We start from the raw sequence: 26,800 nt of genomic DNA, 5'->3' as shown, positions 1-26,800 counted from the left end.
CGGTGCTGTACCGCCATAGAGCAGGACGGCGGACACGGCGGCAGGGCTTTAACATCCCGCGCCGTGTTAACCATAGAGCGGGATGGAGGACATGGTGGCAGGGCTTTAAAGCCCCAGCACCGTGTCCGCCATAGAGGAAAAACTTCCTTAGACCAACGGAAGACTTTAAAAGCAGAGAGGACTTATGGAAAGCTTCAAAGAATCAATTCTGGATGGAACCCAAGCCGCCCTGCTGCCCCGGCGCTAGAGGCAAAAGCCGCCCTGCCGCTATGTCCCAAAGCCCTGGCCTGCTGCTATGTCCAAAAGCCCTGCCGGCCGCTACGTTCCACATAAAAAATAAAGTGCCAGCCCGCGCGCCAGCAGAGGCGGGTAAAACACACACACACACACACGTTACAATAATACAATTACTTACAAATTACATACATTTTGAATTCCTCCCCCCTCCCTCCAACCCACATACCTTTTCCAGCTGTGTCACAGAGGATGTCAACTCCGCTCTTGTCTGCTATGATGAAAATGTAAAAATGTAAAAAGAAAAAGCCAAGAGCTGCTGAAGTCAGGCTGGATTAGCTGCTGCCAGAGTCTCCAGTGGATGACTCTGCTTAACTGTTTAAAAAAAGCCTCTAAAAAAAGTGCCCTCTACAGGAGGAGGCAAGAGAACCACATGCCTCATCTACATAAGGAATTTTTCGGCTTTTAACCCTTGCTTAACTCTGCTCAAGTGATCATAAAGATAGACTAAATGAGGCACGTGGTTCTCTCGCCTCCTCCTGTAGAGGGCACCTTTTTAGAGACTTTTTTAAACAGTTAAGCACTAAGCAGAGTCATCCACTGTGACTCTGGCAGCAACTACCTCAGCCTTTTTCCTTTTAATTTTTTTTTCTTTTCATGATGACAGTGGTGAGGCCCTGCCTCCCCTGACTGCACGTCACAGGTTTGTATATGTGGTAAAGGAGAAGTTGAAGATATCTCACATGTTCTGTTATACTGTGAGCTATACAGAGTTTGTAGGTCTGCACATATTCTCCCCTTATTAGAGAGATTGCCAGGGAAAGCAGACAATTTTTATCTAGGCTTTCTCCTCCAGGACACTAACCCGGTTACCACGTATGCAGTGGCAAAGTTTTTGCTGCTGCAATGTCCATAAGAAAAAAATAGGCTACAGAAGTATAGTTGTCATCTTGTACCAGTTATCTGGACATATCTCTAACAATCTTTGGACCATTGTATTTACTCCTATACTTAACAGCGTTACACCCACGTAAACTGGGGAGTGACCCAAACAATCTGAGAACGTGTATGTTATTTTCAATTTTTAATGTCAATACCTTTTAATTATATCTTAATGTCAGTATTTTTTAACATAGTGTAAAAACTAATGTGTATTGCTGGTCTTTGACTGTAATAAAGATTTACTTACTTACTTCAGAATTTTGTAATTAAAATGGGATTACTTTTTGTACTTGGTCTTGATCCTTTCAGTAGATATGCCTGTTGAAGAATTCTCATCTGTAAATCAGTTCTGTGCTCCTGACATCTTTCTGCAGTGCTTGGAGATTTCTTTCATTTAACTGTAAATCTCTGAAATAGATTGATGTGTACTATGAAATATAAGATTAAAAATAGTTCAAATAAATGTCAAACTCCTAATAGTTACTGAAGCTTCTTAGAAACAAAACAAGAGTATAGACGGAACAGAAATCTGTATTGTAAATAGCAGGATTAAAGTCTTTATCACTAGTTAAGAGTCCTTGGTAGTTAAGGTTGATTTTCCAACTTTATAAACTCTTATATCCAAACACATTGCCCTTTCTTCCCACATCTTTCACTAACAGGTAAATAGTATTGTGTTTTTCACCCCCCATCTAGTTGCTTGATGAAATAGAGATCTATGCTTGATATAATTAAATAATATGGCTGTGAAGTGCTTAAAAGACTTAATAGCATTATAGATTCAAGATTTTTCTGCTGCTTCTGAGGTTGTTACAGACAATGGTATTGCAATTTCATTTCCCACTAGTAGAAGAATACTTGAGAGGGGAAAGAGAGTGTTATGGTGGGTTGTATGACATAAATTAAGTAAGTGGTCAATAAGGTTTATCATCTCATTAATAAATGCCAATCATGTTTCTTTCAGTCACTTTCTCAGCTTCCTTAATAAAGCTCCAAATCTTAACTTTGATTTCTTTTCTGCTAACAGAATATTACCTTTTTCCTTTGATCCTCTTAATATAGCTGGGAGTTTAACTTAGCTAACTAATCTGATACATGCTCCTGAGTAAAATCTTATTTATAAATTCTGTACAATTGGGACCTTATAACTAAGGTGACCAGATGTCCCGCTTTTGGCGGGACAGTCACAATTTTTAATAATTTGTTCCGTGTCCTGCGGCGTGTTCAAAAAGTCCTGATTTTCCAAAAGAAAGAAAATCAATTTTAAAAAGGACGCCGTTAAAAAAAAAGTTTTTATTTCTCTGAAGTGTCGTTCCCAGTGTGGCCTTTAGAGGGCAGTGGTTTCCCTCTCTCTGCTCGGCTCGCTCGCAGTGCCTGACGAGGGGTGAGGCTCCGTCCCCTCTTGCCCATGTGCGCGCTGACGCGCAACATTTTTCTGCAGGGAGAGCGACGGCTTTCCGCCGGTGGCAGCACGGCAAGGAGGAGGCTCGGTCCCGGGCCAAGCGGCTCAGCCGTTGGAAGCTTTTTTTTTTTTGCCCACTTCTCTGGGGCGACGCTCTCCCTGCAGCCATTTCTCCCTCTTTCTCCTTTTTGTCCTTTCTCCTCCTTCCCCCCAAAAAGAGAACGAGAGGGAGAAAGAGGAGGTGGGGGGGATAGTGGGATCCTTGCTGCTTTCTGAGCTTGGTGCAGCAAGGATTCCCTATCCCCTCCACCTCCTCTTTTTCCCTCTTTCTCCTTTTTGTCCTTTCTCCTCCTTCCCTCCAAAAAGAGAACAAGAGGGAGAAAGAGGAGGTGGGGGGAATAGTGGGATCCTTGCTGCTTTATTTTCTGGATTAATTGGTGGAAATGTGCTCTCGTTCATGATCCATTCCTATGATTTCGTGTATGTCCTGGAATAAATGTACAATAGTTATTGTTTCTTTTTCCATCATATTTTTCTTACAAAAAGATGAAAAGGACTGTTGATGGAGCTACCTGGCATTTGGAAGGCAGGATTGCTCAGGTAGTCCTCGACTTATGCCTGGTAACTGAGTGACTGTTCAAAGTTATGACAGACCCCTCCCTCCCTCCCAAAAGGTACTTACGACCTGGTTTGAAGTTCTGATGCCTCATGTCTCCCCTGCAGTCACTCCATAACTGACCCACATTTATAGCCATTTGCAGCATCTTGTGGACATATGACTGTGACTTACATTTTTAAAAATTCTATGCACAATACTTTGAAATGTATTGTGCATAGAATTTTTAAAAATAGTTTTACTTCAATTTATTCTGTGTGGAATAGTTTGAAATGTTTTACTTCAATTTATTCTGTGTAGATTCTTTTTTAAAATTGTTTTAGACTATTTTAAAAAAGATTCTATCCAAAATAAATTGAAATAAACCATTTTTAAAAATTCTATGCACAATACATTTCAAACTATTGTGCATAGAATTTTTAAAAACGGCTTATTTCAATTTATTTTGGATAGAATCTTTTTTTAAATAGTCAGGAGTCAATGACACTGAATTTGTACTTTTAATAATCAGGAAGCACATACTGAGTTTCTTTGAAAGAAAATCCAATAATTTAAAAATCCAATAATTTGTTTCCTAGTATAATTTGATTGCTTATTAGTAACCTATGACTATCACTAAGTGTTGTAGCTTATGATTCTTGATGAATGTATTCTATTTTATTTTTCTTTATGTACACTGAGAGCATATTCACCAAAGACAAATTCCTTGTGTGTCCAATCACTCTTGGCTAATAAACTATTCTACTCTACTCTACTCTACTCTACTCTTTTCTATTTCAATTCTAATAAGGAGTTTAGCTTCTCTCTCTTGAAAATGTAAGGCATAAGCATAAGGCATTATAATGCAAGCTAGCCTTAGCTTTCAAACAGTTCATTTAGTGACCAAAGTTACAATGGCATTTAAAAAAGTGACTGATGACCATTTTTCACACTTAGCAACCATTGCGACCATTTTTCACACTTAGCGACTGTTGCAGCATCCTCATGGTCACGTGATTGAAATTTTGATGTTTGGCAACAGATTCGTATTTATGATAGTTTCAGTGTCCTGGGGTCATGTAATCGCCTTTTGTGACCTTTTGACAAAATAATCAAGGCCCCCCCTCACCCCGGTCAATGGTGTCCCTCTTTACCAATCTGAAAATTTGGTCACCTTACTTATGACCCAATGAATGAATGAACAAATAAGCAATTAACATTTAATGCATTTGTCTTATATGTTTGATTTTGAAAATAGGAATCAGTAAAGCTCCAAATGCTATGCTTTTTGTGCCACTCTCTTATATTTGCCTGTTTCATACAGCAGCCTATTTCATACAGCAGCCTATTCTGTTGCCTTTGCTTACTAAGCAACATACAAGCATTGACAGCAAGCCAATCTCTTGACATAACTGCATCCTGCTAGTAATGGATGCGTAGAGGTATTGTCCCAATAGGGACAAAGCTTAATGCCTCAGAAATTCCAATAATTGAAAGCAGCAAGCCAAAAGGACAGGTCAGTATAGGTTTTTCCAAAAAAGCAACTGGAAAAATAAATGGTTTCTTATAGTCAATTTCTTAAAACCTCTACCTGAGTAATATAAGTTATGTATTTGTTCCACATAGTTTACAGTAGACTATATCTTCACTTGCTCCTAACTACAGCAAAAACATGTCTAGCGATTTTCTCCAATATCCCCATTATATTACTTTCATCTTATCTCCACTTATGAATGAGTCAAGCATAAGTTGTCCTTAGCTTTAATAGATGCAATATAAAATTATATTGTGTTAATGCTGGAAATGAAGCCTAGTTACTAGTAATGGTTGAGAAGTGGTTGAAGAAGCAGTTATTGGCCTTCTAGTACTTGTGCTGCCTTCTTCAATCCTCTGCCAGCCTCATCTACAACTGCTTTGCTATCATTTCCTAATGAGTTGGACAAACACTGTTACGTCAATTGTCTGTCAAAACTGCAGAAGACTGGTCAGGTATGATCCTAATGCAAGCCTAACTATGAAATGACTAATATCTCCTCCCTAAAATTATCTCTTGAACAGACCATAGAAGAATCATGAACTGGCTGGTTGTTATCTATATACATAAAGAAAATGAAAAAAAATGCAATCCTAACAAGTATTTTTTTAAAAAACATTTAGTTTTGATTATGATAGAATGTGTGGTAGGGGTCAATAGATGATCAATGAGGTCCTGCAACTCCATGCTTGTTGCCGGGTCATAATTGGTGGTTGCTTTTCCAAATTGCTGGTTATGTACAGAAGTAGTATGAGAGCAAAGATGGAAAACATAACCAATCATTTTGCCCATCACAGACTGTGTATCAGTGGTGGGTTTCAAATTTTTTTACCACCTATTCTGTGGGTGTGGCCTATTTTGTGGGTGTAGGTTGGTGGTCATGTGACTGGCTGAGAGTGGCTTGGCGGTCATGTGAGGATCAAGTCAGCGAGGGGCGACGTGAGAGCCAAGCCAGGAAAAGAAGTAAGTGGGCTGTCTGCAATATATATAGGGCTCTCAGAGGGGGGGGGGCAATCGGCTAACCAGTAAATCAGTGAGCGGCGGGCGGGTAGGCAGGTGGGGCGAGCATGATGCGGATGGGCGGGGTGAGTGAGCAAGCAGTGACCAGCGGGCGGGGCGAGAGAGCGAGCGGCAACTGGGTGGGTGGTGGGAGCGAGCGGAGGCAGGCCAGGGGAGGGACCATATTGGTACAGGAGCCTCCGATTCCACCAGTATGGAAACAGATGCCCAATTTGCACTACAAGCAGTATTATATTTGCCAATCCAAGGATGGAAAGAGACTTTTTGCTAGACAAATTAGAGGTTGCTGTGTGATTCTTTCCTAATCTCTTCTATCTCTGTCTCAAAAGAGATGCAAAGGAAATATTTCAACAACTTATTGCAATAAAATCCTTAAGGAATTGCCTCTGAAACTGGGTAGTATTAATTGTATCAATAAACTCAAAATATTCCATAATTGTTGCAAGTTTAATCTCTTCTATTAAAAATGGAAGCAATTTGAATCTGCACTGTATTAATATTCTTCCTTGATTGCCTCTAGACTTTTTTTAAAAAATAAAATGAACCTCAGTTCAAATCAAATTCACTTAATCTTTGAATTGCAAAGTGGCATCATGTTTTCTTTGAATTTCAGATCTTTGATCAAAATAAAATTAGGGCTGATTTGCACAGACCTACTAATAATCCTTATTTGATCCAATGGGCTCAAGCTTCTTTCATTCCTTCAATTAATTTATTTATAAATTAATCAATTAAGTGCAATATAGCATTAAGAAAAATGTATCACAAGCAGAAATACTAATGTTTTGAATCAACCTGTCAGCAACATCATTACAGCAGTGGAATCATATCCAACCATGCTAATAATATAAAGATATTTATTTTTTTATATTTGCTTATCAAATGTATGTAAACTGCCTTCTATTGCTGTCACACCGTACTTAAAAAGACAGCACAGAACAATAAAAAGAAAAAAAAAGGATCCTAACCAATATATAAAGTCCTGTAAGACGTCTGCCAAGGCCTGTGGTAAAACCATATTTTAAAATACCTTTTGCATGAAACCAGGAAGGAGCCAAGGATCTCTGAGGGGATATTATTCCAGAGGATAGCTACTATGATACAAAAGGCTCACTTTCTAGATCCCATTATATGACATTGTTTTAAGAGCATTCCAACTCTGCTCAATTGCATGGAATGTACAGACATTGTGGAGACAGACAATCTCTCAGGGCTATGTTATGTCAAATATCATTTTATCTTTATTTATTTTCAGACCTGCCACTTTTCCATATTCCTCTATCTTTTCTATCAATTTAAGTGCTGTTTCTAATAGGTCCTCTAGAATGAAAACCAGATCATCTGTGAATGCTTGCAGTTTATATTCTTCCTTTTTAATTTTCATTCCTTTTATATCTTTTTCTTCTCTAATATTTCTATTTAAGACTTCTAATGTTAACACAAGCAACAGAGGTGACAGTGTACTTCCCCTTACTCTTCAAGTAAGAGCTGCAAGTCTAGGGGAACAACAAAGTAGAGATGATTGGTCGAGTAACAACAGATCCCACCTCTGCCCTTTTCCATTACCTATGTATCCTTAGGTTTTAATGTTTGATTTTAATTATTTATGTTTTAATTGTATATATTTATACAAACTTTATGACTGTGAGCCATCCAGAATTACCCAATAAATTTTATAAATAAATTAATAAAACCTCCCAAATTCACATCAATCTCAAATGGAGAAGTGCATTCAACCCTAAAATTGAAAATCTCTGGAATTGGGTGGCTCAAATATTGATAGCCAATCCATCTTACAAGTGTTGAATGTGAGGTTTTTTTCTCCTTATCAAACCCTCACAGTCTCCAGACCCTGGGACAAGATCTTGATAGCATCACTTGGTCAGCCTAGTTCAAATATACAGGTGGGAATCATCAGCATGCTTTGAGTTGATCGATGACTTTACCCAGAAATGTCAAACTTTGGAATACTTCATACAGGATAGCCTTGAACTGAGGCGAGGCTGACATCGCGATGGTGCAACGTGCGATCTTGAAGCGCAAGATCACCGTCAATCTCTCTGTTGCTGGACGGTCCTTTTGGACCTAAATTGTTCTGTAGAGATGGTGATAGAGAAGGGCACATTCTGCTGATCCCAGGGACATCGCAAAGTCCCTGGTAGATTCAGGAAAAGCCCTTTTTTCTGGCAACAGAGAAGCAGCCATTCAAGTTGCTGAAAGTTGGGACAGCTCCAGAAACAGAAGGCAAGCTGGAGAAAAAGTGTGTCGAATTGATGAGCAACTTTTGCATCTCATTTGGAAACCAAGGACAGAGATGGAGAAAGAATGAAGAGGCCAATCAAGCACAGTAATCCCACGGTCATTGAACCAGGTTTTGCTGCTTTTTGCAAAAATTGCTCTCATCAGAAAAGAGGAGTTTGGACCACTGAACAACAGGACTTTGGACCACTGTGCTTCATTAAGACCAGGGTCAAAGCAGCCGTCTACCTGGAGATTTTGGAGCACTTCATGCTTCCTTCTTCAGACAAGCTTTATGGGGATGCTGACTTCATTTTCCAGCTGCCCACACTGCCAAAAGCACCAAAACCTGGTTCAATGACCGTGGGATTACTGTGCTTGATTGGCCAGCAAAATCGCCTGACCTGAACCCCATTGAGAATTTATGGGGCATTGCCAAGAGAAAGATGAGAGACATGAGACCAAACAATGCAGAAGAGCTGAAGGCCGCTATTGAAGTATCCTGGTCTTCCATAACACCTCAGCAGTGCCACAGGCTGATAGCTTCCATGCCACCGCATTGAGGCAGTAATTGCTGCAAAAGGGGCCCAAACCAAGTACTGAGTACATATGCATGCTTATATTTTTCAGAGGTCCGATATTGTTCTATGTGAAATCCTTGTTTTATTGATTGCATGTAATATTCTGAGATGGTGGATTTGGGGTTTTCATGAGCTGTACGCCATAATCATCACAATTATGACAAATCACGGTGTGAACTATCTTGCTTTGCATGTAATGAGTCTTATCTCATATATTAGTTTCACCTTTTAAGTTGCATTACTGAAATAAATGAACTTTTGCACAATATTCTAATTTTTTGAGTTTCACCTGTATTCATACAATAAACTTGATTATTTTAAAACTTGGACTTCATGGATGGAATGGTGTTTTTAGGAGTCTAACTCAGTTTAGTGTTCATGTTATGGTTTAGAGTTTTATGTGAAGTTAGAAAATTGGTTCAGTAAATTTCAACAATTATAAAATTTCAGATATGAAAAAACTTTGGTTAAAAACCTGAAGGGGAAAATTAGCCTTTGATAGAAATGTATTCCTATCCAATTCTTACTAGTGTACTTTTTATTTATTTTTAAAAATCAAGATAGGATTAAAGTTTTAGCCTGAAATGCAACAATGGCTGCCTCCATAGTATCATAAAGTTTATCATTTCAACAGCAAACCATGATGCAATTTACAAATCAGAAGTTCAGATGGACCCAGATTGGAAAAGTCTGCTCTACTTAATAAGTAGAACAGCTTTTCTTGGGACTTAATCTTGAAAAATTATGAATTATATCATGTGGCATAAATAATCAAAAGGTTACTTTTTATTCCATCTGTTAAGGAACATGCTTTAAAAATTTGCATATACAAGTTGTATTTACTACCATTGATAACTCCTCTCCCATGAGGGGGCAGAAGGTGGGATACACTGGTGAGACAGGGTCTCTTCCAGGGCCTCTTCTGCCAAATGCCATTCAAGGGCAGTCTAAGTCGCATTAAGCGGAGTTGCCTATTCAGCATGGTTTATAGCCTTCGGCTTAAGACAAATTATAAAATCAACCAGACTGACGTTCACCATGGTGGCTGGTTTACACGCCTTCAACTCCGGAACTCTGATGCAAAAGTTATTCCGGCTGAACGGTCCTTGGGCTGGTCTTCCAAAAAGCTTACGCGTCGGAGCAGAGGCGCTGGCAGTAGAAGCGAGGCGCAAATGTTTCTAGTCTCCTCCCAAATTTCGTAGCACCGCTCGCGGTCGGCCTTCCTGGCGGGCCTCAAGTACAGATTCACAACTAGGGCTGGAGCAAGAGGGCGGCCTCGAGGGAGAATCGCGGGCGGGGCAGATTTCTCCACGCCACTGGACACAAAGCGCCGGCGCCGCCTCCGCTTTGTGGGCGCAAAAAGCCCTTGACTGGGTGGCGCCCGCGGGAATCGCCCAGTCCTTCCTCTCCCTTTTTCTTAGCGAATGACTCGGATATTTCCGAACCTGCCAGCAGTAGCTACAATCTACAGCGAGGGCCGGGGCTGCCTCAAAGCCTTCCCGCGAACTCCATGGAGAAGGCAATTACAGCGGTGGAAAGCGCAGGGGACAACGTGTCAGCGGCTGCGGCCAACAGCAGCGGCGGAGGCAGTAACAGTAGCAGTCGGAGTAGCAGTCGCCCCACGTCGGCGGGTTCCTCGCCTTCCACTTCTACCAGTCGGGGTCTCTCGGGCCGGCAAGCAGGAGCGGTGGCTGCAGCGCTGGCCGCGAGGCCGGATGGAGGAAGCAGCAGCAGCCCCAGCTCAGCTGCGGCCAGTCCTGGAGGAGTCTGCGGCGCCGGCGCCCCGGGGGGACTGGCGGCTGGTAGGAGAACGGAGGCAGTTCTGGAGGGGACCTTGAGCAAATACACCAACCTCATCCAAGGTTGGCAAAGCAGGTACTAAGGAGAGAAGGTAGTTTACACGGTGGTGAAAAGAACCCTCGGTCTTCACTGTTAAGGGAAAGAATATAGATTAACTCCCCATTCCCCGTTCTGCCTCTGCTTTCTCGAACCCAGCGGACTTGCTAAAATGTGGCGCCGACGATCATTTATATCTCTTTCTTCCACTCTTTCAAATACCTTTTTATAGATTGATGCTCATCCTAAAGGCTATGGGATCCATCATATAATCTCTCTCACGTTTCCTTTTCTGCTTCACATTTGCCTTCGTATGACTCTTTCAAAGTATCTTTTCTCTCTCTCTGAAGTTTCTTCTTCAGCTGATGCTGTGGAAACTAGCAGCACCTCAGATTTCTGATTGCTTTTAAGGTGTCAAAGTTGCTACTTCCAAAGAAGTTTTACTAAAAACTCTTTCTCCTGCCTATTGTATATTTTTTCACTGCTTCATGGTGTATTTCTGAAGCCTGCTGTTTGATGTCTTCTGGTTGTTAAGTTGGCTGCGTCCATTTAACTGCTGGAGACCTACTTTCTGATATTGCCTGGTACAGACTTAACTTTAATTTTTAATGTGGTATTAAAGCTTTTAAAAATCCAAAAAGCTAGTGGCTGCCATTTGTGAATTTTCCTGCAATGGACACTGTATGCCAAAAATGAATAAATTGGTAGGGTAAATATTGGTAGGGTAAAAAAAGGGTCAGCTATTTACCCTATAGCTGACTGCTTAGAAGTATATACTGAAGGCTTAAAGGATAGAGTATAGTTTTTCCTATTTTAAAAAAATAGACAAAAATGAGGAATCTGCAGTTGGGCAACAGCACCATGAAGATAAATCAAAATAGTGAAATACTTTAGTAATGTGTTTGGAAGGAAATTTGGAGGAAAAAAAGTTTGAAGTACCAACCATTACCATTTAAATGATTATTCAGTCATTGAATAATCAATAATTCAATCATTTGGTGATTTTGGTATTTTGGTTAATTAAAAACTGCTCATCAGCGAGGAGATACCGTGACCCGACAAAAGGGCGAACAACAAAACCGCGCCTGACTAAACCGCATCGCTAAAACTGCGATGTCATCAACGCACCGATAACAGTGTGGCGACAACAGCGCGGAGACAGAAGGGCGATTTCAGTCGACAGAGGGGTGATTTAAGTTAAGGTAAGGGTTAGGTTTAGGGTTAGGTTTAGGGTTAGGTTTAGGGTTAGGGTTAGGGTTAGGTTTAGGGTTAGGTTTAGGGTTAGGTTTAGCGTTACGCTTAGGGTTAGGGTTAGCGTTACATTTAGGGTTAGGGTTAGGGTTAGGTTTAGTTTTACACTGTGCTTCTGTCGTTGCGCTGTTGTCGTCGCAATTCAGTGCTCATTCGTTGGAGCGCTTTAGAACATGCGGTTTTATCACCGCGGTTTAGTTGGGCGCGGTTTTGTCGTTTGGCCTTTTGTCGGTGAACCAGGAGATACATCTACATAGTTGCTCAATAAGTTAACTGGGGCAAAGATAGTATGGATATTCTACTTGGCTAATACATACAAACTAGGCAAAGTGAATTCTGACTTTAAAAAAAAAGATCCTGGAATATAAAACTGACAAGTTGACAGATTGCAAAAGTGGGAGAGTGTTTGTATAACCATTGGTAAAAAAATATTGTTTTATTCCCATTTTAGCCATATCTGCTTGAATAATGCTTTGACAGAAAACGTATTCTAGTGTTTTCAATAAATATTGTTTCATCTAGACCAAGGGTGTTAAACTCAATTTCATTGAGGGCCGCATCAGGATTGTGTTTGACCTGAGGGGGAGAGATGGGTGTGAGCAACATTGGCCTCTCCAGCTGGACATCACTTGTGTTGGGGGCGCCTGTGGTGGCCCTAGCACTCTGCCAGCAAAAACAGGCTCCCAAACTCCATTCTTGGCTGTGATGACTTCCTGCAATCCACTGCCAGAAAAAACGGAGCTCAGGAGGTCTGCCCCCAGGCCTTGTGAGCTCCATTTTTGGCTGTGATGGCCTCCTGAAATCCTCTGCCAGCAAAAACAGAGCTCAGGAAGTCTGCCTGAAGCCCTCGTGAGCTCCGTTTTCAGCTGTGACAGCCTCCTGCAATACACTGCGAGTGAAAATAGGAGGTCTGCCTGCAGCCCTTGTGAGCTCCGTTTTGAGCTGTAATGACCTCTTGCAATCCTCTGCCAGTGAAAATGGAGCTCAGGAGGGCTGTGCATGGCCCTCATGAGCTCCATTTTCAATAGCAGAAGCACTGCTGGCCAATCCTTTGTTGTTTCCAGGGTGGTCCCATGGGCCAGATCTAAGCACTCCGGGCTTTGAGTTTGACACCCTTGATCTAGACTTTAAGTCAGTACTGAAAATCACAGAAGTACTAATCGTTTACTATTCTAATTTAATAATCTACATTTAATTTTATAATTTTTGAATAATAATTGCTTTAACATGATGAAATATTGCCATTTTGGCAGATCATAAGATTTGAAAGATTTGGTGATGTTGGATTGACAATATGTGTATTTTTTATTCCAAATAATACCTTTATGATTGATGTTACAAACTCCACCAATTTCTTGGAAGGTGAAATAGAAGGAACTGAAGTAAAAATCTTGTGATTTGTGTATTGAGAAACAAAACTTAATTGATATCTAAAGTCTTGCTTTTTGAAAATATTTACTAAATAAAGTAAAACTTTGTATAAATACAAAGTTGAATAGTATTGATTTCTTTCAAGTGTAATAGCATCAGCAAAATCATTCTGATTGTGGAAGAATTATGCCTGGGTGCAATAATTATCTATTACATTTTCATATTACAAATTGCTGGTAGATATTTTTTTTAACTTGTTATAGCTGAAGTTTTGTTTTTCTGATAATACAATGGAGAAAAGATACATATTCTATTAACTGATCAAATAGTAAATTGACAGAGACATATAGTACATCAGTATATCCTTTAATGAACTTGGTGCATAAATAAATTGGGTGGAGATAGATTTTAGGAAGAGGATCGAAGACCAGACCCCATTGTCTTCATGACCTAATAAAATTTGTTATCAGTTCTGTTGCATCATGTCACAGCTAGTGGGAGGATCAAGGCCCTTTGTTCTTAAAACTTAATTAGGAACAGGAACGTCAGATTCTCTTCCTTACATCATTGGTATTAGTTTCTTAGTAAGGATTTTGAGATTTTATAATTGGTTTCATCTTAATGCTGTTAAATAAAAGTGTTTCACAGAATCTCCACTCTGATTTTAAATGGATTTGGCCTAAAATATCTAGGAAGAATTATTCCAAAGCAAGACCCATGTTCTCCATTTCCCTGCTTCCCAATTGTTCTGCCGGAAGGAAACAAATGGGTTCCTTTTTTGTAGCAGACGGTTTACTAAGCAATCGGCAAACACTGTTAAAAGTTCAGGAAACTGTCAGATACAGAATGATGACTTAGATTATTTCTTCTGTAAAAGTCTGTAGTGATATGTATGTCTAAATAGTGGATTGTTTTTCTTTCTGCTTACAAACAAAATGTACATGCCTGTTAGGGAGCAGCATGTAGGAAAGAAACAGCAGGTATTTTAAAAATTTCTTTAAATAGGAGGAAATAAACTACAAGTAGTCCTCGACCTAAAGTTTGTTTACTGACTGAAGTTACAAGGGCACTGAAAAAAGTGACTTATGAACATTTTTCATACTACTACTGATTTCATGGTCACGAAATCAGAATTCTCATATTTGCAACCGGCTCATATTTATGACAGTTGCAGGTGACTCAGTTGCATATAATCCCCTTTTGCGACCTTCTGGCAAGCAAAGTCAATGGGGAAACAAGATTCAGTTAAGAACCGTGTTACTAGCTTAACAGCTGCAGTGATTCAACTGTGATAAGAAAGGTCATAAAATAGAGCAAAACTCACTAAACAAATGTTTCAAATAGCAAGGGAAATTTGAGGTTCAGTTGTGGTCGTAAGTTGAGGACTATCTATAGAGGGAATCCTGGACTTAAAAGCAAAATTGGAACCAGAATTTCCATTGTTAAATAACGCCATTAAGTGAGCCATGGTTGATTTTATGACCGTTTTTTGCCAAGGTTGTTAAATAAATCTCTGCAGTTATTAAGTAAATCACTACAGTTAAGTAAATCCAGCTTCTCTTATTGACTGTACTTGCCAGAGCTAATTGGGAAAGCCACAAATGATACAATACAATATAATAGCAGAGTTGGAAGGGATCTTGGAGGTCTTCTAGTCCAACCCCCTGCCTAGGCAGGAAACCGTTTCAGACAAATGGCTATCCAACATCTTCTTAAAGACTTCCAGTGTTGGGGCATTCACAACTTCTGGATGTGATCACATGACCCCAGACAACTATCATAAATACATGCCAGTTGCTCAAGCACCTAAATTTTAATATGACCTTGGGGATGCTACCAAGTCTAAGGCCAAGGATCATTTGATCATCACTTTTTTCAGTGCCGGTGTAACTTTGAGCAGTCGCTAAATGAATGATTATAAGTTGAGGACTTCCTACAGAGCAGTGTGGGGAAGAGAGGCAGTGGTGATACTCCTGATTTTAGAAATGACTTGTCTACAGCATTCTCATTTTATTCTGATAGCACTACTATATTCCCTAACTTTAAATAAACTAGTTTCTTTCAACATGGTTTCTGTTAATTCTTATGTAGTTTTAAAATACCTCTTAAGTATTTTTTGTTCTGTAGCACAGGGTTGGGTTACTGCTGCCGCTACTTCCGGTTCGCTCAGGGACATGCCACATGGCTTGATGCGCGCTGTGTGTGCATGCGCAGTGCAATAAAAATTGCTCTGCGCATGTGCAGAAGGCAAAATCAAGATGGTGCTGCCTATGGCACCACTGAGATAACTGGTTTGGGGGCGTGGCAGGCCTCGATTGCTGCCAGTTCCAGCGACCCAGTCCGCCAAGTTACTACCGGTTCGACTGAACCGGTAAGAACCCACCTCTGCTGTGGCATTATCTCTGTTTCTGATTTATAAGGTACACAAAGATTGAGGCTTCAGCTTCACCAGATAACCATAGTGAATGGTTATTTCACTATTTACTATTAACTTCAAAGGAATTCAGCTCTATTATGTCAAATATAAACATTCACCTGAAGACATAGACTTTATAGTAATCCATGAAAGTTTATGCTGTAACTTGATGTTATTTAAGATGCCACAGGATCTCTTCTTTATGCTGCAATTGCTGCCTCTCTGGAAGTTGTCTTCAATAAGGACATTTTTTTGCTCCCACCGTCCGATCGGCTTGCAAATGTTTGGAAGGGGGGCAGTTATCCCATAACTTCAAACTCTCACTAAGTGAACTGTTGAACCTCTGGGATTATTTGTATATGGAACCATTTCAGAAGCTTTGTGTAAATCAAATACAGGTAGTTATTAACTTACAACCACTCATTTGGTGATTGCTTTGAATGAAGGGGACTTGCAATTAGTCTGCAAAATAGCAGTGTCATGGTCTCCTTGAGGTCACCTGATTGTAATTCTCATCCTTGGGCACCCAGCTTGAGATTACAATGTGACAGCAATCCAGGTCAATATGATCACCACAACCTTCTCTCGCAAGGTCAATAGGGAAGGTTGCAAGTCATTATAAATCATTCCAACTCCTTTCTGAAAAACCCTATTTCAAAATATGAGATCCCAGGGATCTTTATATTTTGTAGCACCTGGCTGCTACCTATATTTCCCAGCACCAATCCACTGCTTTTACTAGCCTACCCACCTTTTCTAGTGCCTGCCACTAGCAGCCCTCATCTCCATATGCTCTTTATATGGGATTCCCACCTCTTCCTCTTTAATGATCCACACAATCCTGGGGTTATGACAGCAACAGGGTCTGCTAGCTTTGTCCTGGTAACTGCCTACTTGCTGCCCAATTGCCATCATAACTTGAGGACTATCTTTATGCTATGTTCTCTAAATTTGTCCTTTTAAGTAGCTTATGAAGTATATTATATAATAGTTGAGATTAGGCATTCTCATGAAAGGGGTATACTTGGTTCTAGATAAACATTGTCCTATACTCAAGTAGAGGGTAACATAGTGACTCAGTGGTTAAGATACTGAACCTGTTGGTTGGAAAGTCTGCAAGCCAGGTTTGTGACCTGAGTGCCACACAATGGGGTGAGTCCCATCCTCGCCCCAGCTCCTAGCAGTTCAAAAGCAGTCAAATGAAGGTAGATAAATAGGCACAACCTTGGTGGGAAGGGAGCAGTGCTCCATGACAACATGCTGGCCATATGACTGTGGAAGTGTCTTCAGTCAGCACTGGCTCGATGGCTTTGAAATGGAGAAAAGCACTATTCCCTATAGTCAGCAAGCATTAGTGGAGTAAAATCCAAAGTGACTTTTTATATTCAAATATCTATATATTTTGACTATTTGTTCAATCATTTTCTAACAAAAATTACAGATTTGTGCTTTCTTGGTACAAAAGGTAATTATTGACTTGCAGCAGTTCATTTAGTGACTATTTAAAGTTACGACAACACTGAAAAAAGTGGCAGGGCAATTTTTCACACTTATGACCATTATACATCTCCATGGCCATGTGATTTTACTTTCGAATGCTTTATAACTGACTCATGATGGTTGCAGTGTCCTGGGATCACCTTTTACAACCTTCTGACAAGCAAAGTCAATGGGGAAAACAAATCCACTTATTTAACAACATGTTACTAATATAACAGCTGCAATAATTCACTTAACAAATGAAGTTGTACAATGGGGAAAAATTCACTTAACAAATTTCTCATAAATTTTGGGCATAATTGTGATTGTAAGTTGATGATTACCTGTCATGGTATTATTCTAGTACTAAGTTAAAGAGTTGATTTTGGAGGAAAGTTAGGCGAAAATGTTATATCACTGCTGACTGTGGAGGCAAGCAACTCTTGGCCACAGTAGCAACAGAATATAGGACCCTTCTGTATTTATATCATTCTGTTTTCCCTGAATGTTTTCTTCTGGTATTTATAAGAAGATAAAAACTGTTCTGCTGGATCAGGACCAGCCCTTACATTAGTCTAGCATTTTGTTTTATTGCCATGGCTGCTTCAGTTTAAGTAAATTTAAAGTGGTGCTCATGTGCCTCAATAACTATTGCATACTTACTTAAATTGCAGTGCATTTGACATTTGATTGATCAATTTGAAGACATCCAGGCTTTTATGTAGGAACTCAATATGGTGCACAAAGTGATCCTTCCTTCTATTTTAAAAAATGTGTTATTTATTTGTACTTGATAGCCACAATAAATTTGCCAGGTAAGAGAAAGAGTGACTGGCCCAAAGTCATCTTGTAAGGTCTCACTGCTGAGGGAGGGTTTATTATTTTCCTCCTACTCCAATTCAGTACAGTAGCTATTAATGTTCCTCTAAGTCAGTGTTTTTCAACCACTGTGCCGCGGCACACTAGTGTGCCGTGACATAGTGTAAGGTGTGCCGTGGGAGAATTACTTTATATATAGTCAATATAGGCACAAAGTTAAAAATTTTTAACATTTTCTAATGGTGGTGTGCCTCTTGATTTTTTTCATGAAAAAAGTGTGCCTTTGCACAAAAAAGGTTGAAAAACACTGCTCTAAGTAACTAGTTATTTTTCTCTGATTACTGTTTCTACTAATATTTCTAGAAGAAATGTTAAGGTGATGAACCTTCAGTTTTAAATTTTCTTCAGGTTTCCTTTGAAAAATTGGTGTCACATTGGCTACTTCCAGTCCTCTAGCTCTGAAGCTGATTTGAAATGAGTGAGCTAAAATAGAAAATGACTTAGAAAATTCTGTAGATGCTACTGTGGTTTATTGATGTAGTTTGTTTTGATTCAGACTGGAGGGAATGTATGCCACATTTACATAATAGAGTCCAAAGGTATCTGTGAAGTTTTGAAAAAAAAAAGTCAAAATTTTGGCTTTAAGGATATGCGAAAATTTAGAATACATATTGGAAAATTTATACTGAGAAAAAAAAACAGTATTTCATCTTTAATCTTGCTACTTTGAGCAAGCCACTGAATTCAGTGAGTTATTCAATTGTCAAAAGCGGTGAAAAAATATCCTTTCAACACTTTCTGCTTAACTAGGAAAAAGAAACAAAAATTCTTATATAATTTCCATTTATTTTATACTGTTAATTTCTACAGCATAGCCTTCTGAATATTTAGTAAAAATACTGCAGTATTTAGTTAATTGTTGAAGATAGCTTGTATAATAAAAGGAAAGAATATTTTTCTAGAGGTGGCTGACTAGATTTTCCTGGATACTTTCAAGGAAGAAGAAAGAGACAAAGAGATTGTTTATTTATTTGCATATTTATTTATTTACAACTGCATGATTTCACAGCTGATTCATATAAAAATCATAAAACATTTTAATTTATTTATTAGATGATTTGTATGACTGGATGGCTAACTATAGAGAAAAATATACAATAAAAATAGGCACTCTAGATACAGAACCCAAATGCCTGAATGGTTAACCAAAACAGCATACCTCATAAAAACTGCAGAATGTAACAGGTACCTCAGACCACAAAGCCCAAAAGAACAGCCATATCTTTGCTGTGGTGAAAGGTGATAGAAGTGATTTGCCTCCCAAGTAGTCCTTTATTTATGATTATTCATTTAATCCAGTTCAAAGTTATGACAGTACTGAAACAATACTTATGAAATATTCTCAAAGTTACAACTGTCACCCACCCACCCCCTCACAATTACATGATCACAGTTTGGATGCTTGACAGTTGGCTGCTTTACAATGGTTCTTGAAGTTGTGTGATTGTGATTTGTGATCTTCCCAGCCAGCTTCTAGTGGGAGAAGCTGGATTTGCTTAGTGGCCATGGTAAAAAAGGCTGTAAAATCAGGTCTGATCACCTGATGACTTGGTTAAGAATAGCATTTCTTAGTGACTGAAATTACGGTCCCGGTTGTGGTAATAAATTTAAGGATTTCTGTACTTTCTGCTTTCATTCCTATCTTAGCTTTCCTCTATCCAAAGACCTGATGATGCTGTGTCATCACCAAATAATGTTCTGTGGTTGTCCGGAAACTTCTGAAGCTGAATTGCAATCTTCAATTCCAGAAATATTGTCCATTCTTGTTATAGAGAAAAAATTAGCAACTTGATATCCTTAAGAAATTTTATGAGGGTTGTGCTTTTTAAAGTCACAACTGTAGCATATATCTTCATTAGGCATTTTTAGGTTGTATTGATTTAGTAGGATGGATTTATGCATATGTCTATTTGTTGATTTTATGGAGCTGTTCACCGATTTGCCCTTGCTCTATTCAATATTTTTATTTTTCTACAGCAAGGGGCTATCAGCCTTCTCAGTTAAACTAACTAGGAGACACCACTAAATGAACTAGCTGCTCAGAGTCACTTGTTGAGATGAAGTGTGTGTGTGTCTATATAAATTGAATAAATAACTAAATAAGTAAGTAAATACATACTAATTTTTATTGAAAGATTACATTAAAATAATGTTACAGATCTGGAAGTGCAGACTTCCTGGCTGCCACTTTTAACTGCTTGATCCATTAGGGGGGGTCCTTTCTAAGTTTCTTTCTCTGACTGTTGAGCTATTGGGGGCTCCTTCCTCTCTCTGCCTGATTGTTTCTTAGGCAGCATCTCTTCGCCTCCTTCCTCAAGGCCACTCATATATTCAGTTAAAGTCGCAGATTTACAAACAGACTCTGGACTGGAAACTAAGAAAAGACAAGACTTACTACTTAGATGGGCAACTAGTGGGGAATTCCAAGGTTGTAAACTGGATTGGAAAGTAAAAAAAAAAAATCTGCAAGATGGCAATGGTAAACCACTTCCATACTGCTACCAAATAAACCAAATTAATGTACCAGTATTGTCCTCAGGAGTGTGACTTGATTGAAGAATATGTGATTTATAAACTATAATGGAGTTCTTAAAGAACAAACTCCTTAAAACAGCAGTTTTTTATCAATTAATCACCAAGACTGTGCAGGGCTTTCAACTTAAAGGCAAAAAGATCCTTTGGGTTGCAGGGGATGGAGATGTTGCCCCTTCCGGTAACTTCTGATGAATAAACTTGCTTTTTTTCTGGGAAAACTCATAAGCTCCCTGATACTGGAAAAAGGCACATGGCAGAACGTCTTTCAGGAAAATAATTATTGTATTCTCTGAAATTACTGTTATAATAAGGTGTGCTGTACTTCATAAGTAGAGATAGTGTGACATATTTACCTTAGTAGCAGTTAATAATAGTATTCTGATAATTTTTAATATTCAAATATATACTTTTAATTCCTCATCTAATAATAATGAAAAAAACATATCAAAGAAAGGTAGAGGTATTAATTGTGTTTATATCACAAAGAATGACAGTTTATATCATTTCTTCTGGATTTATCCATGAAGAAAGATTGGCAAGAACTCATACAAACTTAAACAATGGAAGATATAAATGGGGAAAAAAACAGGCTTGTTCTGCAATTATTCTGTGTAAATATCAAAAATTGATTAGACTGTCCTAATCTATCTACCAGTTTATATGATCAACAGCACTGTGGAGTATACAGTAAATATTGACATAGACGTTTACTTTTCTTCACTTAGTAGATAATATAAATATTTATATTTATTCCCAGCTTAGTCATGTGGGTGATCAAGTTTTGCAACTCTCTTATGTCAATGGATTTTTGGGGTATGAAAAATGTTTTCATAGATAAAGATAAATACTTTCTTTGGTTTAAAAATGAGAAATTTGGTAGTTTTGGAATATTTTAATATTTATCTAATAGTTCACAAAAGATAAGCTGTGAATTAATATATTTAGATATTGTTATTAAGACTGTGTACAGAATATTTATTTGGAAGTAAATAATTAGGGAGAATAGATAGAGGGGGTTTGTAGTCAAAACAAAAAGGTTTCCTGTGGGAACCAAGGACATTCCAAAAGGTGCTGGGAAGAGGAGGAATGGAATAATCAAGCAACTGTCCAGCACCTCTATTGGACAATGTGATTGATGGCTTGGGGGAAGGGGGAACTTTCACTTTTTAATTAGGTGAAAACCATGGGAACTTTCAGAGTCAGTTTTCACCAGTTGTGCCAATATGACCAATATCCAATAAATTGTTCTTTGAGGAATCTACTTCTGCTTTCTATGGATGCATTACTTGGAATGCTGACACACAATTGAATTTCCCGAGGCTGATATTGAATACACTAATTGCATTGGCTTCAAATCTAGAATAAAATCTAGCATAAACTCATATTAGAAAACATGAATAGTTAATACTAAATTGGCAGCAGGATCTGAACTGAAGTTTAGAGATAGATATGGATTGGTATTCTAGCTTCTTGGTGTAGCACATTTGCCAATTGTTTCAAAAGAGAAACTATTTCTGTTTGCTTTTAAAGAATGGTATGGCGGGGGATCTCTGGTGAACTCTTTAAAAAGATCTTCCACTTTTGGTATTCAGATATATTTGAACTACAGCTCTTATCACGAATGAAGGTGAATATATGTGTCCCAGGATAATGTTGCAGGATCCAATCTGGGTTGGTCACTGGGACCAGAGATTTTGTCTTCCGAGCTTTAGACTTGTGCTGGAACCCGGAACCTCTGATGCTGGTGATTGGATCCTGCTACAGATCTTTTATTTGCTGGGTTGGGGTTGGAAGAGATGTAGCCGAAGAAGGATCTTGTTGGGAAAGGCTTCAAACTTCTGTATGCTATTTAAGTTCCTTTTGCCATGTTTTCAGGTTACAACAAAGTCATTTTAAAATCACCTAATATTTTCCTTTGCCTCCTTTTGTGTTAATTGTTTAGTTATGCCAGTATATCATGAGGTTTTTTTCAGTCAAAAGTAATGTAATCCCGTGTTGACAACATCTAGGCTACTGACTATTTAGGGATCTATTGACATTGGTTGTTCAAGAGTACAATTTTTGCAATTGGTAAGTGGTTTGTACCACCATATCTGTGGTGTTTCAATTACCATATGGTTTGAGTACCTTTAGAATCCAAAATCCTGTGAAATCCTTGGCCCTCAGTTTTTTCATTGTAGATTTTACATTTCATCCAGTCCCAGCAAGTTAAGTCTTAATAAACTCTACATATCTATCTATTCAGTCTTGACATGGGGTTTAAAGATAAAATCCATTCTATATCTGTTTTAAAAATATCCAATTCATGGAACAGAAGTGAACAACTCAAAAGAAACACCACCAAAAGGTGAAACAGCTGTTGTGAGCTTGAGGGGTAACATATCACATTATGGATGATTTTGGAATAATGTAGCTATCACGTGGATGGAATTCTTTTTTGGAAAGTCAGGTGCAAACATTGTAGCTATTGACAAAGAAACCTATTTTTTACTGAAAGGTTTACTGCATGTCTATGGGAAGCTGTTCCATTGCTTGATTGTTCTCACTGAGAGAAAATTCCTCCTTATTTCTAGGTTGAATCTCTTAGTGTTGTCATCCATTATTCCTTGCCTGGCCTTCAGGTGTTTTACGGATTTAGATTTCCCAACTGAAACCCTGGCTCTGCTGCTGTTCAACATTTTCCTCATAACAGGTAGTCCTTAACTTACAACTATAGCTGGCACTGGAACTTCCTTTACTAAATGAGACAGTCATTAAGTGAGTTGGGCCCAAATTTTTGCCATGGTTGTTAAGTGAGTCAAATGGTCATTAAGCAAATCCCCTATTGATTGGGTTGTTGGAAGTCAGCTTGGCAGTTTACAAAATGTGATCCCATGACCCTGAGATGCTGCAACCTTTTGTTTATTTATTTCACATTTCTACATTGCCCATCTTCCTCAGGCCAAGAGAGTTCCCAAATGCCCAAATTTTGATCAAGTGATTGTGGGAACACTGTGATAGATGTGTAAGGACTGGCCGTAAGCCACTTTTGTTAGAAGTGTTGTAACTTCGAACGGTTCCTAAGTGAAAGGTTGTAAGCTGGGGGCTACCTGTATTGTGGATGTGCTTCATTACGCAGCAACAGATTTATAGGAGAAAGACTTGGAAATGTTGATTGCCCCAGCCAGACAGAATTTTCTACACATTTAGGTGGTACTATTAAATCAAAGACAATTCTTAGAATTATTTTAATTCATTTAGCTTCTCATTTATCATTTATAATAGATATTTTTGGGGGTGGGATGAAGTGGGGAGAACTAGTAGCAAGAGAACCTGATTCTGAGTTGTCCTTGATTTTTAATTTTTGCATTTATGGCTTGTAGTTATTATGAATAAATCACTAAACAATTCCATAGGTGTAGCAGGTATTATGATTTTTCGCTCAAATATAGAACAGTAGCTTGGAACTAGTCCCAAAATTAATTTCATGTCCTGCAGCTTTAAGGTGCTGAAAAAGGGAGGAAGTTTTTTCTTTTTTTCTTACTGCATTCTTGTGTTCTGCGATGCATGCATTCCTGTTTGTTTGTCCTATGTATGTTGCAGGGCAGATTTTGCATGGTATTTCGTAGACTACTTGGCTTTCTAGCTGGATTTTGTCTTTGGGGTTTCTTAAGATGTTGGCTATTTTTTGGTCAGTGTTGAAGGCTGTGTTGATATTGTGTTTGTGGAGAATTTTGCTGATTTTATCTGTGGTGCCTTTGATGTAAGAGAGGAGGGTGATGCTATTGTCCTGTTCTGTATCCTACACTGATCAAAAAATAGCCAACATCTTAAGACATGAAATTAATTTTGAAGGAACCAGGTTACTCTCCAAAACAGAACACTTCAACGAGAGAATAATTATAGAAGCTATCGAAATAGAGAAACAACTCCAGAACATGAATAAACGTGATGATACCTCATGCCTACCAGACATCTGGAAGCCAGCCCTAGTCAATAAATGAGCCCCACCCACCACCCAGATTGTTACAACACAAAATAACAATAGACACACAGCCAGCACCAATCAGCACCAATCTACCAATCATTTTTAAAAAAATCATTTTATTGAGATTTATAGGCCGCCCTTCTCCCTGAGGGGACTCAGGGCGGCTTACAATCACAAGGGGAGGGGGTGCAGTACCGAGAGACAAACAATAGTGAACAAAATAAAATGGTAAACCACAACATGCATTCAACAGTCAACACTCGGGTGGGTAAATTGGAAACCTATCCCCAGGCCTGCTGGGAGAGCCAGGTCTTGAGGGCTGTGCGGAAGGTCTGGATGGTGGTGAGGGTACGAATCTCAATGGGGAGCTCGTTCCACAGGGTCGGAGCTGCAACAGAAAAGGCTCTCCTCCGTGTAGTCGCCAGTCGACATTGACTGGCGGATGGAATTCGGAGGAGGCCCAGCCTGTGCGATCTAATCGGTCGGAGGGAGGTGATCGGCAGAAGGCGGTCTCTCAAATATCCAGATCCACTACCATGGAGTGCTTTAAAGGTGGTCATCAATACCCTGAAGCGCACCCGGAGACCGACAGGTAGCCAGTGCAGCTCGCGGAGGATGGGTGTAATGTGGGCGAACCGCGGTGCGCCCACTATCACTCGCGCGGCTGCATTCTGGACTAACTGCAGTTGCCGGATGCTCTTCAAGGGCAACCCCATGTAGAGCCCATTGCAGTATTCCAGCCTAGAGATCACAAGGGCTCGAGTGACTGTTGTGAGAGCCTCCCGGTTCAGGTAGGGCCGTAACTGGCGGACCAGGCGAACCTGGGCAAATGCCCCCCTGGTCACAGCCGACAGCTGATGGTCGAAAGTCAGCTGTGAATCCAGGAGGACTCCTAAGTTACGGACCCTGTCTGAGGGGTGTAAAATTTGACCCCCCCAGCCTGAGTGTTGGAATGTCAGCCAAATTATTGGGAGGGAAGCACAACAGCCACTCGGTCTTGTCCGGGTTGAGTACCAGTTTGTTAGCGCTCATCCAGTTCTTAACGGCCTCAAGACCCTGGCTCATCACGTCCACCGCTTCATTGAGTTGGCACGGGGCGGACAGATACAATTGTGTATCGTCCGCATATTGGTGGTATTTTATCCCGTGCCTCCGAATGATCTCGCCCAGCGGTTTCATGTATATGTTAAAAAGTAGGGGGGATAAGACCGAACCCTGCGGCACCCCACATGTTAGGGGCCTCAGGGACGATATCTGCCCCCCGACCAACACCGACTGCGACCTGTCCGAGAGGTAAGAGGAGAACCACTGCAAAACAGTGCCTCCCACCCCCACCTCCCGCAGTCGTTGCAGAAGGATACCATGGTCGATGGTATCGAAAGCCGCTGAGAGGTCAAGGAGAACCAGGATGGACGCATGGCCTCCATCTTTGGCCCTCCAGAGATCATCGGTCAATGCGACCAAAGCGGTTTCTGTGCTGTAACCAGGCCTGAAGCCGGACTGGAAGGGGTCAAGATAACTAGCTTCCTCCAAGGCCCGTTGAAGCTGAAAGGCCACCACCTTCTCAACAACCTTCCCAATAAAGGGGAGGTTGGAGACAGGACGATAGTTGTTTAAAATGGCTGGATCCAAAGATGGTTTCTTCAGGAGGGGTCTCACCACCGCCGCTTTAAGTGTGGCGGGGAAGTGCCCCTCCCGAAGGGAGGCGGTCACGACCGCCTGGATCCAGCCATGTGTCACCTCCCTGCTGTTGGCAACCAGCCAGGAGGGACACGGGTCCATAATACAGGTGGAGGCACTTACAGCTCGAATGGCCTTGTCCACATCCCCGGAGGCAACATCCTGGAACTCAACCCAGAGATGGCTTGCCAAGTAATCCCCCTGTGTCTCGGCTGGATCTACTGTGGTGGAGTCCAAGTCCGACCGAAACCGAACAACTTTGTCCGCCAAGAACTGGGCATAGTCCTCAGCCCTACCCTGCAAGGGATCTCCCAGATCCCTCCTATTAAGGAGGGAATGGGTGATCCTAAACAGGGCGGCTGGGCGTGACTTGGCGGACGCAACCAAGACAGAGCTATGCGTTCTTTTGGCATCTCTTAATGCCTGCTGTTCCTGGCTGCGGCTCCTCCTGCTCCTCCCTTCCTTCACGCAGCCTCCTGCCTCTTTCCTGGCCAGAGCAGTGCCACGCCCTGCCAAGAGCCACCGACGGGCAGCTTCGCGTGAGTAACTCCGGTGGTGGGATTCGGGAGGCTTCGGCTGGGCAGCGGCGCTTCCCTTGCGAAGGCCGTCCAAGAAGCGCCGCCGCCCACCCGAAGCCTCCTGATTCCCACCGCCGGAGTTACTCACTCACGTGAAGCTGCCCGGCGGTGGCTCTTGGCAGGGCACGGCTCTGCTCTGGGCAGGAGGCGGCGTGAAGGAAGGGAGGAGCAGGAGCAGCCGTAGCCAGGAAGAGCAGGTTGGACGGCCGCCTTCCCACCACGCGCGTCACCCCACTGGCACCGGCGGCTGCTCTGGCCCTTC

General features: G+C 40.5%; 1 protein-coding gene across 2 annotated transcripts in view; it reads left to right on the top strand.

The window, feature by feature from the left end:
• Positions 1–9,807: 9,807 nt before the first annotated feature.
• Positions 9,808–26,800, top strand: part of OSBPL10 (oxysterol binding protein like 10) — an 88,967-nt gene continuing 71,974 nt past the window's right edge. The window contains exon 1 of one of the 2 annotated variants that reach the window (XM_014052801.2): positions 9,808–10,421. In XM_014052801.2, coding sequence (XP_013908276.2) covers positions 10,057–10,421 — 365 coding nt within the window. In that variant the 5' untranslated portion in view covers positions 9,808–10,056. The remainder of the gene's footprint in view (positions 10,422–26,800) is intronic. The other variant, XM_014052803.2, reaches the window with a different exon arrangement.

This window comes from Thamnophis sirtalis, unplaced genomic scaffold (genome assembly GCF_051295495.1).
Source record: "Thamnophis sirtalis isolate CommonGarterSnake01/CBP01778 unplaced genomic scaffold, rThaSir2_p1.2 scaffold_4, whole genome shotgun sequence".
Taxonomy (NCBI): domain Eukaryota; kingdom Metazoa; phylum Chordata; class Lepidosauria; order Squamata; family Natricidae; genus Thamnophis; species Thamnophis sirtalis.
The sequence above is the reverse complement of the archived record's forward strand: the minus strand, read 5'-3'. Positions and strand labels throughout refer to the sequence as shown.